The sequence below is a fragment of the Balaenoptera ricei genome, chromosome 1 (genome assembly GCF_028023285.1).
Source record: "Balaenoptera ricei isolate mBalRic1 chromosome 1, mBalRic1.hap2, whole genome shotgun sequence".
Classification (NCBI taxonomy): Eukaryota; Metazoa; Chordata; class Mammalia; order Artiodactyla; family Balaenopteridae; genus Balaenoptera; species Balaenoptera ricei.
Window position 1 is genome coordinate 153,139,148 of NC_082639.1, and position 13,246 is coordinate 153,152,393.

Below are 13,246 nucleotides of genomic sequence, written 5' to 3' on the forward strand. Positions count from 1 at the left end.
GGGCAGCTAGGGCCAGACCATGCCCAGCCCTGTGCATTCGAGTTTGGCTTGTCTCCTCAGAGCACTGGGAAGCCACTGAGGGGTTGCAGCTGTGATGGTGGTCGTGGTGGTGGAGGAGGATGTGTATTTTGAAATGATCAGATCTGGGTTTTGAAAAGATCACTCTGGCAGCAAACTGGAGTGTAACTCAGACACAGGAGGGCAGAGTGTATGTGCAGAGACAGGCAGGAGACTCTAACAGCTCAGGAGAGAGAACTGCTCCCTTCCGTGGAAGATCCAGCTCCTCTGGCCTAGTTCTCTGCTCCCCATACAACCTTGCTTCTGAGAGGCCCTGCCCGCAAGAGAGAGGCAGGCTCTGTGCAATGAGCTCTCCCCTCTAAGACAAAGTGAACAAAGGGTGGGGGGTTATGGCCAGCAAATTAGTCCATTTTGAGTCCGTATGAATCAGTTTACCCCAGGTAAAATGATTAAAATGTGGTGTCTGAATCTGCAAGTTAAAAATTTCAGCCCTGGATTCATGGTGACCCCAGGTACAGGTAGCCTGAAAGCCCCCCACTCCCACCCACCGTGAGAGTATCAGGCAGGCAGTACCATCTCCTTTACTCACATCTTAACTCCAGTGAAGTGGCCATCTCTCAGAATGCCTCACTAAAAAGATGGGGGAAGTGAGGCCTAGAGAGTTTTAAATAACTTGTCCAAAGTCAGTAATTTTTAAGGAACAGTTCCCTGAACTTTCTAAAACTCATTAGGCGTGTAATACTTTCAAATAGTTTATTGGTCAACATCATCTTTATAGATAAGTAATGGACAGAGTCATAGAAACACGTTTTAAATTAAATTATATTTTTTAAAAACTTCTGTACCTTGAATTTGAATTACAATCTCCAGCTCCTAGAGTAGAAGGGCTAAAGAAAGAATGGGCAGTCAGCCTAAACCTTAAAACTGACTAACTGTGCCTTCCACAATTTCTGGTATTACATAACACTGCACCCAAAAAATTCACAAATGCTTTTAACAAGCCTTTCTGTATAGGTGTCAGGGCCTTTATTTCTAGATTTAATTTCCAGGCATGACCGGAGATCTTAGATCCAGTTTTCAGTCTCTAAGAAAAATGAGTTTTCCTTTGCTATTCACTCTCACCTGCCATTCTTTAGCTTAACCAACAAATACAGAAAGCTCAGTGCTTGTCCTGGGCCTCTCACTGTACATTCTACTCCCTACCCTGTTCCTGTTTCTCCTTTGCTTCCGAGTAGGGTTTCCTGCTCTGACCCTTTCTTTCATATGGTTTCCCTTATACCTCTTAGCCCTTTTGTGATGTTTCTTGGCTTTATTACTGCATTGTTACTTGCTTATTCTTTTTTCTACTGCCTGTTCCCTCAGGGAGCAGCTAAAAATTCAAGCCTTGGCCCTCATGTGGTTGCTAGAGATTTTAGTTTATATTTGTAATAATTATTCAATACATTCCAAAACAAAACAAACAGATCTGATTTCCCCATCATTTCTGCCTCAAGATTGAACACTAGAAGTGATTTGCCATCCACCAAAGTCAAATGTAATCTGGTTTTCACATGGTTTTCTTCATCTGTCTGTCCACGGTACAGCTTCATACACTCATGATTTTTAAAAACCAAGATTCAGAGGTGTGTCTGTGCTTAGCACTTTTTGTTTGTTTGTTTTTTACAGGAATCCTTTTAAACCTACACTTTGGGTTGATAACGTGCAGGTTAGATCCTTGAGCTAGGAAGCTCCAATTTGGAGGAGCTTGGCGTTGATAGAGCAGGGAGAGGTCTTAGAGGGCTCTGAAATTGCAAAGTTTGTGTTAAACATTTGACTTTCACTCAAACTGGCAGTCTTTTTCCAAAAGAAGCATTATTTTCTCATCTTTAAAGTATGCTGAGTTTAGTCAGTTTGGAAGCCAAGCAAATTGTCAGGAGACTTCTCAAGAATTAGGAAGAAACAGCCAAGCCATCTTACTCATCCTGGGGCCACAACTTCCAGGGGTGGTGGTGAATAATGGTATGGTTTCCCTTCATTTTAACCCCCTTCTGGCCGTGTTAACGCTATGCTAGGATAACCAGCTGAAAAAGGACAAATTTGAGTCAAGCTACTGAAGTATTTTGACTACACTATGCTGGGTGGGGGGAAGAAAAGTTTATTTGACTGAAATGTTTTGCTGTTATATAAATGATATTACTCTTTCTGGAATGCATGATTATGACTTTTTCTAACCTGGAAAATGTACCTCTGACACCCCTCTCCCCTTCCAGGTTATGAGAGTATAAAGCACATTGGGAAGTGGCTTACAAGAGGAAAAAAAAAGAAGATGCTGCACAAAGCAGGTTCTCATAAGTGACTACTGAGCTGTATTGAACCTAAGAGCCTGCTTTTATGTGAGTCTAAACATCTCCCAATCCAGTCCGCTTTGTGTTTGAAAGGATTGCTACCTTGTTTGCTGAGAATCTTTGCCTTCTACATCTCCTTATTGATTCCTCTTTGGGCATTAAGCTCTCACACTTGGAGGAATCTTTTTTTCCTGCCTTGGCCACGCCGCAAGCGGCTTGAGGGATCTCAGTTCCCCTGACCAGGAATTGAACACAGGCCACAGCAGTGAAAGCACTGAATCCTAACCACTAGACCACCAGGGAACTCCATAAAGGAATCTATTTTTTTAAATAAAGGGACACAGCCCCTCCCAATAGGAGGCAAAATGGTCTTCCAACTGCCTCCTGGCCATTTCCATAGGATATCTTGACCCAAACGTGGCTTTCCAATTTCTATATAGGAGCAGCTGGTTAGAAGGAGGTTTGAGGCTGTGTTTACATACATGAGCACATAAACATCAATTGTCTACACCAAAGGAGAGGAGATTATGGAAGTCCCCAATCCCTTCTCCCCACTCCTTAGCGCTGCCACCATCCAGACTTCAAATTCAGCACCTTAAAAACAGGCCCAGTATTTTCCCCTTAAAATCAGCTCCTTGCACCCCCTTCCCAACTTCTTCACCTGTTTAAAGCAATATTTACCTTGTCAAGTTAAAAACCATCTTTGTTAAATTCTCCTCATCAGCTTTCACTCTCCCAATATCCAGTTAATCAAGTCCTATCAATTCTTCTGTAATAAATGTCTCAGAAATTTTCCTCCATTCTTTTCTATTCCAGAAGAACAGAAATAGATGAGGATCTGGCCCTCTAGTCTGGGTGGGGAGATAAGAAACACACCATACACAAGTGAAAAATCTTTTATAGAAATAATAAAAATATTTTTTTTAATGAAAAAACATGCCCCCAAACAAGCCTTGTTTAACAGACCCCGAGGCACTGGCTAGCACTACCTTTGTCTTCCAGCAGTCCAGAGCAGTTCCAGGTCCTTCCTGCTGTTCAGAGGCTGTGGAGAGGCCTTTGGGAGTCCAGTTCAGGCCACTCTGACTCCAGCCATCTCTCCACTTGTGAAGCAGGAAGGCTTCACTTTCAAATTAGCTAATCTCCACTCAGAGCACAGCACATATGTATCCAATCTAAACTAGTGTTGGCACAATTAGGAGTATTTCATCGTAATTTAAATTTTTATATGTTTATATTTTACCTTCACCTGGACAGAAGCTCATTCTTCTGTATTCTTACTGCTCCTCCCCTTCCCCATGGCAACCGACACAGGGTTCTGCTGTTTCTAGCCTATAAATAAAATGTTAAGTCATAGAGCCTTAGAATTTTAAAGTCAGGAGGAATCTTAAGAGTTCCTCTTGTCCAATCCTTTACTTCATAGATGGAGAAACAGGTCTAGAGAGATCGGTTGACTGGCCCAAAGTCACACAGCTGGCTAGTGGCAAAGCAAGGACCAGAACCCAGGTTTCTCCTGCTTTAACTCCGTACCCTAAATGGTCCTTAAATAATCAGTGACAGAAATATAGTACTTCACACAAGCTCTCCTGGGGATGGTGGTGATAGGGATGATTTGCTTTATTGAAACATTTACAAAGATTCCGTCCATCCCCTCGCAGGACCGCCCTGAACTAACTCCTCAGCTCGGTGTTGAGCAGAGTCACAAGTTACGTGCTGCACTTGTTTATGAGTCTGTCTGCCTAATCTCGGTTCTCCGGACAGGAGCGACCACCCGAGGGCCCCGCACACAAGGGCTCCCCCTCCCGGACCCTCCCAGGCTGCCGTCTGTCACAGAGCGGCCGCGCGGCCCGCCCCACGTGGACCCGGCTCGGAGGATCAAAGTCTGTTTGCTGGCCGGCGGGGGGCTGCGAGAAGCCACAACCCCAGAGCAAAAGCCCCGCCACGCCTGGGAGACCCCTCCTGCCTCGCCCTGTCCCTCCCCCTCCTGCTGCACGCGGCCCGCGCCCCCTTCCCTCCCCCACGACGCCCATCGCTGCACCCGGCCGCGGCCCCCGGCCCACGCCCGGCTCCTGAAGGGAAAGGCCCCGCCCCCCATCTGTTGGCGCTGTGACACCGCCCCCTCCCGCCCCGCCGAGCCTCCATCCAATAGCGAGCGCGGATGGGCGGGGCGCGACAGCTGTCGTGAGGGGGTCCTGGCCAATGGGGAAGCTTGCCGGGCCTGGTGGGCGGGACGGCGAGGCCTTGTCACGTTCGGGTCCGTGTGAAAACGGGGGTTCCGAGTGCAAAGCAAAGTTTTTTTGTAAACCGTCTGCAAAGGCGGGGGGGCGAAGAAGGCGCCCGATACCGGGCCGAGTGCAGCTGCTGTGGCCGCCGCCTCTTTAGCTCTTCAGGCGTTGGCTCCTCGGTCCGAGCGACCCCGGAGGGAGACCAGCGAGGGGAAGACCTGCGCGGAGAGCCCGCAGATGCTTGGAGCCTTTGCAGCGCGGAGCTGCTGGTCGCCCGCCCCCGCCGCTCGCCTGCTCCTGCTCCGGCTCTCCGTCCGCGGGCTCCGGGAGCCCCAGCTCCCCGCCGCCGCCGCCGCCCGCTCTAGGTGTGGGGGCTACTGGGGCTGAGCCGGGCCTCCGCGCCGGCTCCGAGGACGGACGCCTGAGGAGCAGCGCGCCGCCGGCCCGCCGGGGACGCCCGCAGGCGCGGGGGCTCGGCGGCTTGACCCCGGGCTCGCCCCTGTCCGGCCGCCGAGGCCCCACGGCAGACTCCCGAGCGGCCCGGCTCGGGCGGTGAGAGCCCCGCGCCGCCCTCTCTCCGTCGCCGGGTCGCCGGCCCTCGGCGCCTCGCCGCCGCCACCTCACGAGTGTCCGGGCCGCGCTCGGCGGGCTCCTGAGCCGCAGCCATGGGGTGCTGGGGTCGGAACCGGGGCCGGCTGCTGTGCATGCTGATGCTGACCTTCATGTTCATGGTCCTGGAGGTGGTGGTGAGCCGGGTGACTTCGTCGCTGGCGATGCTCTCCGACTCCTTCCACATGCTGTCGGATGTGTTGGCGCTGGTGGTGGCGCTGGTGGCCGAGCGCTTCGCCCGGCGGACCCACGCCACCCAGAAGAACACCTTCGGCTGGATCCGGGCCGAAGTGATGGGGGCTCTGGTGAACGCCATCTTCCTGACCGGCCTCTGCTTCGCCATCCTGCTAGAGGCCATCGAGCGCTTCATCGAGCCGCACGAGATGCAGCAGCCGCTGGTGGTCCTCGGGGTCGGCGTGGCGGGGCTGGTGGTCAACGTGCTGGGGCTCTGCCTCTTCCACCATCACAGCGGCTTTGGCAACGACTCCGGCCACGGCCACTCGCACGGGGGCCACAGCCACGGCCTCCCCAAGGGGGGCCGCGGCAAGAGCCCCCGCACCGGGGGTAGCGACAACAGGGCCCCAGGTGAGCAGGGTCCCGACCAGGAGGAGACCAACATCCTGGTGGCCAATAGCAGCAACTCCAACGGGCTGAAACTGGACCGGACAGGTGAGGAGAGAAAGTCGCCGCCGCAGGTGGTTGGCATTGGGGAGCCCAGACCCCGGGATGGCGCCGGGCAGGATGTCCCGCACGCCCCCTGGTGCCCGAGCCGACCGCGCCGCGCCGCCTACCTGGCCACTCCTTCCCGCTCCGGCACTCACACCCCGCCTCGCCCGGAGGACGCGGCCCCCCTTTCAGCCCGGTGTCAGGAGCCGGGGGAGCGGCTCCTGTAGATGGGCACCGTGGTGGTGAGAGCGGGCAAAAGGTCAGGAGGTGACCGTCAGCCCGCTGCGGTCCGCAACCGCACTTAACAGCCTTTACAGGCTGTCGTTTCAAGAGGCTTGTCTGATTTTGGCGTTAGCAGGATCAAAAAAATGCTAATTTCTTGGGCCTATTGGGAAACGGAGAGAATCCCCACTTGGTCCTTAGTTGTTGGCTGTTAGGAACCTTGCTCTGCCCAAGTAGTTCTTATGCCCTTCAAACAAGTTCCTTAATATTGTATTCGGGGCTATCTAGTGATTGACTCTCCTGAGCTCAAAACCCTCGTTAAAGGTTTCTGTCATGAGCAGCAATGTATGTTTCAGTTAATTTTCTAAAATCTAAACCTAATCCTGAAAATCCTAGACTTAGAACCTGTATGGGCATGTTTAACATTTCACTTAGGATTTTTCATAATCGTACTAAGATAAAAGTGATGGTAATTTATTCATCTTATATTTTTAATGGATAGTTTTCATTCTAAACATTAAGCGCGCTTGAAGGAAATTGGGAAATGAATGTTGAAAGAAAGGAGACGGGTAAAGGAATCAACCTAATGTCCTACTACCCAAGCTCAGTGATGTTAACAATTTGGTGTATTTCCTTCCACTTTTTTCCATTTACATCTATTTACCTAGTTGTATGATACCACATAGACAGTTTTCCTCTTTCCAAGATGCAGGATATCATGTTAATGAAGTTCAAGTTGTACATTGAAAATATTTAATAAACAATTGAATTTCCTCTCACTCCCACTCTGCCAGGTGTTATTCCAAAGAATATTAAGCTGCTCTGGTGTGTATAATTCCTTTAAAGCATCCGCACGTTTGGTTTAGGAGCTAGTAGGGTAGATAGTGATCATTTAGTTCCAACTTTTCCTGAAGTCTCTGTGATTGCTGATAGGTTTTTATTGTTGATTTGTCAGTTTCTAAACCTCTTCTATCAAGAGACTCTATCATTTATATAAATGATAAAAGTTTAAAAGTTAACCATAACACCTTAATGACTATGAAAAGTGACTAGACCTCTGCGTCAGGTCAGCCATTTGTATTAGACTTATCCATATTTGCATTTAATTTTGGGTGATAGCGTTCAATTTTGTTTTCTTTTTGGTGTATGCCAACAAGTATAGGAGAATGTTCACAGGACCCCACCCCCACAGAAAAGGTGAACTTTATTTGGAGGTGGGAAGGTAGGAGAGGAGGGTGGTTAGGAGTATGGGGAAGCAATATCATCTTAATGACTTAATTTAGCCCTGACCATTATGTCCTGGCTTGTTCCCAGTATGTCAATTTATATTAAATCGCTCCGAGCACATTTCTTATTACGTTTTATTAAAAATTTTCACTTCTATCACTTAAATGGAATTAGGCAAGAATGTTTATATAAACACTTTAGATGTGTTTGATACAGAATTTTTATTTCTTTGTAGATCCAGAAAAGTCCAGAAATGATGCAATGGAAGTACAAGTGAATGGGAATCTTATCAGAGAACCTGACCAGGTGGAATTGGAAGATGATGATGATAAGGCTGGACAGCTTAACATGCGTGGAGTTTTTCTGCATGTCTTTGGAGATGCTTTGGGTTCAGTGATTGTAGTAGTAAATGCCTTAGTCTTTTACTTTTCTTGGGAAGGTTGTCCTGAAGGGGAGATGTGTGTGAACCCATGTACCCCTGACCCCTGCAAAGCATTTGTAGAATTAATTAATAGTACTCATGCAACAGTTTATGAGGCTGGTCCTTGCTGGGTGCTATATTTAGATCCAACTCTTTGTATTGTAATGGTTTGTATACTTCTTTACACAACTTATCCATTACTTAAGGAGTCTGCTCTTATTCTTCTCCAAACTGTTCCTAAACAAATTGATATCAAAAATTTGATAAAAGAACTTCGAGATGTTGAAGGAGTTGAGGAAGTTCATGAATTACATGTTTGGCAACTTGCTGGAAGCAGAATCATTGCCACTGCTCACATAAAATGTGAAGACCCGACATCATACATGCAGGTGGCTAAGATCATTAAAGACGTTTTCCATAATCACGGAATTCACGCTACTACCATTCAGCCTGAATTTGCTAGTGTAGGCTCTAAGTCAAGTGTAGTCCCATGTGAACTTGCCTGCAGAACTCAGTGTGCTTTGAAGCAATGTTGTGGGACACGGCCACAAGCCCAATCTGGAAAGGATGCAGAAAAGGCCCCAACAGTTAGCATTTCTTGTTTAGAATTTAGTGACAATCTAGAGAAGCAGCCCAGGAGGACTAAAGTTGAAAACATCCCTGCTGTTGTGATAGAGATTAAAAAAATGCCAAACAAACAACCTGAATCATCTTTGTGAGTCTTGGAAAAGATGTGATATTTGACTTTTGCTTTAAACTGCAAGAGGAAAAAGACTCCATTGAAATTCTATGTTTGCCAAGTAGTGTAATTGAAGTCCTTGTCTGGTCACACAGTTTAATTCTATTTTTGTAAGAACATAATGGGACTGCTTAACAGAGTTCTATATTACAACTTTGTGATTATTAGTGCAGAGTACAGCTATGCTGTAACAGTTTTGGAAAGCCAGTTTTAACACTATGTTACATTTTTGTTTAAAGTAAGTATAAACCTTATATGACATTTGATTTCCAGTTTTTCCATGGTAAAAAAATTAGGGGGATAAATAAATTAAAATTGTTACTGGAATTTCTCTGCTTTTCTTTTCCCCCAGTGTTATATTTTGTTTATTAGAATTATAAATGCTGGAACTTTAAAAATCATCAACAGGTTTGCTTCTTTTGACATTTTATGTAATATTTACTTGCCCTTTGAGATCATTGCATAGCATAATGGCAACATATTTTAAGAATGACTCATGAAAATTATTAGAAAAAGTTCCTTTTTTTCTTCACATGGGGGTATTTATGATACTGAAGATCAGTTACTATTCTGTATCTTATATTGCTGAGTATTCTAACAAATAGTGAAATAATTAACAAATTGAACTGTAGTGTACATATAATAGGGCATATGGGGAGTAGGAGTAGGAGCAGGGAGGAAAGTTTACCAAATTAAATATTTAGATTTTTGTATGTTAATATTCAAACTACATTTCTAAATTATTCTGAGAATTTTAACCTTTTTTTTTTTTTTTTTTTAAAAAAAACATGGTCTAAAACATGGACATGTTCACCAGCATTACTTTCTTTGAAAGATTGGCATTGGGAACATTGAGTTGAAAGTTTACTCATAAAATTTATACAGTAAATATTTTTAAGGACATTAAATTTAATCTAATAACTACATGTTAAATGAAAGCTTATTAATCTAATCTTTTAAACTGTGGGTTTTAAAAATAACTTCAGAGTTAGTCATTTCACAGTGACCAATCATGAATGGATTCAAACAGAGCTTTTTGAGCCCAACCAGCAATGCCTGTGCTCTGCCAAGAGCCATTGACTTGGGAGAAAAAAGGAATCTGAAGGTTAATGCAATTTGGATATTAAATTCTCAAAAAGCAAAGTTAGTTAAGGCACAATTAATAATTGAGATTCTGTAAGTCATTCTGTCTTGACATTGCTCAGATCTTCCAATAGTAGCTTATTTTGCAAGATGCCATAATATCTACACAGGAAATTGTTCTTAGCTATTTCATTGTTGGTATGGATTCCAAATCCATACACAAGTATTATTTAAGGGTATTTAAGTTATATTTTTCTTGATAGGGAGGGGTTATGCTTTGTGAAGAAACTCGATTTTTGTCCTCAAGAGGATGAATATTAATATCAGTTATCATGTATAGCTCTATTTTTCTAGAAACGAGGTATCCTGACTACTTTAGTAACTTTTATAGCTGACTACTTTTGGGATGGCTACCTTTTGGGATTTGAAATAATTCATTATCTAATGGGTCTTAAGATGAAAATGGTGGCATTTGACAGTTAACTTTTTAAAGGGATGATCTTTTGTGGTAGATGGTGTGTTTTTTTCCTAGTATAAGCCTATTGCTGGCAATGGGCCTATTTAAGAACACCCGATTTTTCCAGTGAGAATGAGGTAATTTTAGGAACACAGTTTGTAAGTTCACATTTGCTATAATGGGCCAAAACCATAACCTGCCAATTTGCAATACATCTTTATCATTTAATACTTTTCTCTGATATTGTGTATTTCAATTCCTAAACTGGGTAGTTACTTTGAATTTTGCAAACATTTTTTTAAACATGAAATTGGGGAATCTCATGGGTGAACAAGAGAAAGCTTCAAATTGTATCATGTACATTCCTGATTTAACACTTTACAGAACCATTTTTTGAAGATCTCAAAACAGTTTATGTTATAGAAACATGTCAGTAATGATACAAAAGGATAACTGGTAAAATATATTACATTCAGTGAGGTTTTCTTTACAATGCTCTGTTGGGTCTATTTCTTAAAGGTTGTGTAATGCATAAGACATCGACTGAATGAGGATTTTTTAAAATGGTGTATAAGCATGGGACAAGGGCTTTTTTTTTTTTTTTTTTTCAAAAGTGCTTTGAAAGTAACAGCCTTTAGATTTCAGTTATTTCACTTTTGATAATTTTAAGTAACTCATGTAACAAAGTGGTACCATAGGATTCTCTTTTTTCAAAGGACTTTTGTCATAATAGCAAAATCAGTGGGCACTGACTCACCTTTTGAGTTTTAGCAGAGAATTATTTATTTCTTTACAATGCACTTTCTAACCCATTTTTAGCTATATTAGCATTATCTTTTTTAAAAATGCTTTTATATTTAAATATTGTGGGATTTAAGTGTCTTTTCGAAAATAGCTTATTCCTTCCTGCAAGAAAATGAGGGAAATACCATGAATTATTAGGAGACTTAAACCCAATATTTAAATGCTGTTTTATAACACTGCATCAGTTTTAGGAGGTGCATCTCGCCTGCTGGCTCTTTTATATTTGAGCAAGATCAGTGTATTTAGAATATGTGTTTAGAAATGTGTCTGTTGTCTCAATTTAGTAAGAAGGAGGTGCTACATGTGCCTGAATTAAAACCAACCCAGACATTTTTTCCAAGCCAAATGCCGCCTTAGTGATGAGAGAGATTTAATTCTCCATTGTCACGTTTTAGTTTATATGATTTTTTAATAAGGTTTTTTTTGGAAGAGCATCTGTGCTCTAAAAGTATGGACTAGAACCTAAAAGAATAGTCAGAAACTCACAAACACTTTGCTGTATGTATTTTAACATTTTAGAAAACAATATATTTGAATAACTACGGTATGTAATTTGAACAGGAAAAATTTCCATCAAGAGCACCTTGGTAAATCACAACAGGTAGAAGACTATGTTAATATGTTTGTATCTTTGGTAACATCCTCAGTTAATTTTGAATTTTTGAAAGTTTTGAGGGAAAAGTCCTATGGAATCTAATGTGAAGTATTTAGTAGGCTAACTGGTATTGAGTTGAAGCTTTTTACCGTTTTTAAGCAGATACCATTTGATGAAATGTCATTTACCTGCTGTCCTAAGATGTTCATACATACGCAAATAAGGAGAAGAATCCTACCATATAGAAATATTTATTTTAATAGAGTTTCATTTAAGTCATAAAACAGTGTTAAAACTCTTGGGAAGGTGGAGGGTCTCTCGTTTTTTAAATTGAAACTGTCATACAGTGTTTGACCATCTGAAATGGGAATTGTAATAGCACTATTTTGATGTAGCTCTACCAATATTATGTGACAATGCTATTTAGTTTTACTAACAAGCTCTGGAATACTTAGCAGTCATTTTCACTGGCACAAGAGCTTTTTGTATGTCATTCAATTTAAACTTTTAAACCAAAAACTTTATGGTTTAGTGTCTTTGGCAAAAAGATGCTGAAGGGAATGTAACATACAATTAATATGTGGTTATATATAAAAAGACACAAAAATTTGCCATGTTATGGTTCTGCCTTGAAACAGCACAATGAAGTGTATCAGTGTATTCTGTGATTCTTTATGAAACTTACATGTTGTGTTGTTCTGTGTCTGCCATAGGGTGTCCTTTGGGCCAGATGTGGCACAGTTAAATGCAATTATCATCTCATGAAATGCAGATGCAGATAAAATGTTTTTAGTGCTGCAACATTTTACCTAACTTTTGTATGTTTTCTGACTGTGCGTTGTTTCCAAAGCTGTTCCTACCTCACCATGAGGCTTTATGGATTGTTATGTATTATAAATGTTCTTTATGAGACAGACTACTGTGTTTCTTCTCATTTATTAAAAGTTAAGTAGAAAAATAAACTAATTTTAATATCTAGTTCATTGTTTTGTGCATATGGCCTCCCCTTCTGTGCTAAGCTGGGTTATGTAGAAGAGAGTTGGACTTCAGTCACTGAAAGGGAAATTTCAGCTTAACGTGTTCCTAGTGTGCAGGGTGACCAGGTTACAGGACAGTGGTGTGGAAGAAAACAAATGTGGGTAAAAATTGCCGTCGAAATTGAAAGGGTAACAATACAAAGGCTCACTAACAAATATTCAATGGTATGAAATGTTTTTGTTATAAGCATTAAACTCACAAATTATGTAGTTACAGGTTAACCTGCTCCTTTTAGTACTTGTTATTTATTTTTTTTTAATTTGTAAGCATAGTTACTAACAAGGATTATTGAATATTTTACAATTATGTAATCATCTGGAACTGTTGACACAAGAGCACATTAATACATGAGTTTGGTTGTATGAGTTCAGGACTGTCATAAATGCAGTCTCATATAAAGAATTTCTTAAAAGAAATTGTACTTCAGTTGGGAGATAAACAGTTGAGAAATCAATGGACAATAAATGGCAGTAGATAATTAATAGAATTGATAAAGACAATAGACATTCCAAAAAAGGGATAAAAATCTTTGGACAGGATTTGGGTAGGTTAAAATTGATAGGGGTAGGGGTTGAGCGGTAAGGGGGTGCAGAGTATAGAGGGTTGAGAGTCCAGGGGTAGGAGATCGTGAAAAACAAGGTTAAAAGTGCCATGTCAACAGATTTGAATTTGGTTTTATAAGAATGGAGGAGACATTCAATTTTTGAGTGGATAAATGAGAAAGTGGAAAGGGTATTGTACAGGATAGATTTGTAATGGGAAGTAGACAAAGAGACCGGAAGACATCAGTTTACTAGGTATTCAATGCTAAGAGCCTGAAC

The 13,246-nt window shown here is 42.6% G+C and overlaps 1 protein-coding gene across 1 annotated transcript; it reads left to right on the forward strand.

The window, feature by feature from the left end:
- The first annotated feature begins 4,543 nt into the window (after positions 1 to 4,543).
- On the forward strand, positions 4,544 to 12,309 carry SLC30A1 (solute carrier family 30 member 1). The gene is made up of 2 exons (XM_059938537.1): positions 4,544 to 5,842; positions 7,524 to 12,309. Exons 1-2 carry the CDS (start codon positions 5,230 to 5,232, stop codon positions 8,426 to 8,428), a joined length of 1,518 nt encoding a protein of 505 aa, XP_059794520.1. The 5' UTR covers positions 4,544 to 5,229; the 3' UTR covers positions 8,429 to 12,309.
- The last annotated feature ends 937 nt before the right edge of the window (positions 12,310 to 13,246 follow it).

Coding starts and splice junctions, on each gene's coding strand:
- SLC30A1 (XM_059938537.1), top strand. CDS start 5,230: ATGGGGTGCTGGGGTCGGAACCGGGGCCGGCTGCTGTGCATGCTGATG. Junction 5,843..7,523: donor GCTGAAACTGGACCGGACAG/GTGAGGAGAGAA, acceptor ATTTCTTTGTAG/ATCCAGAAAAGTCCAGAAAT.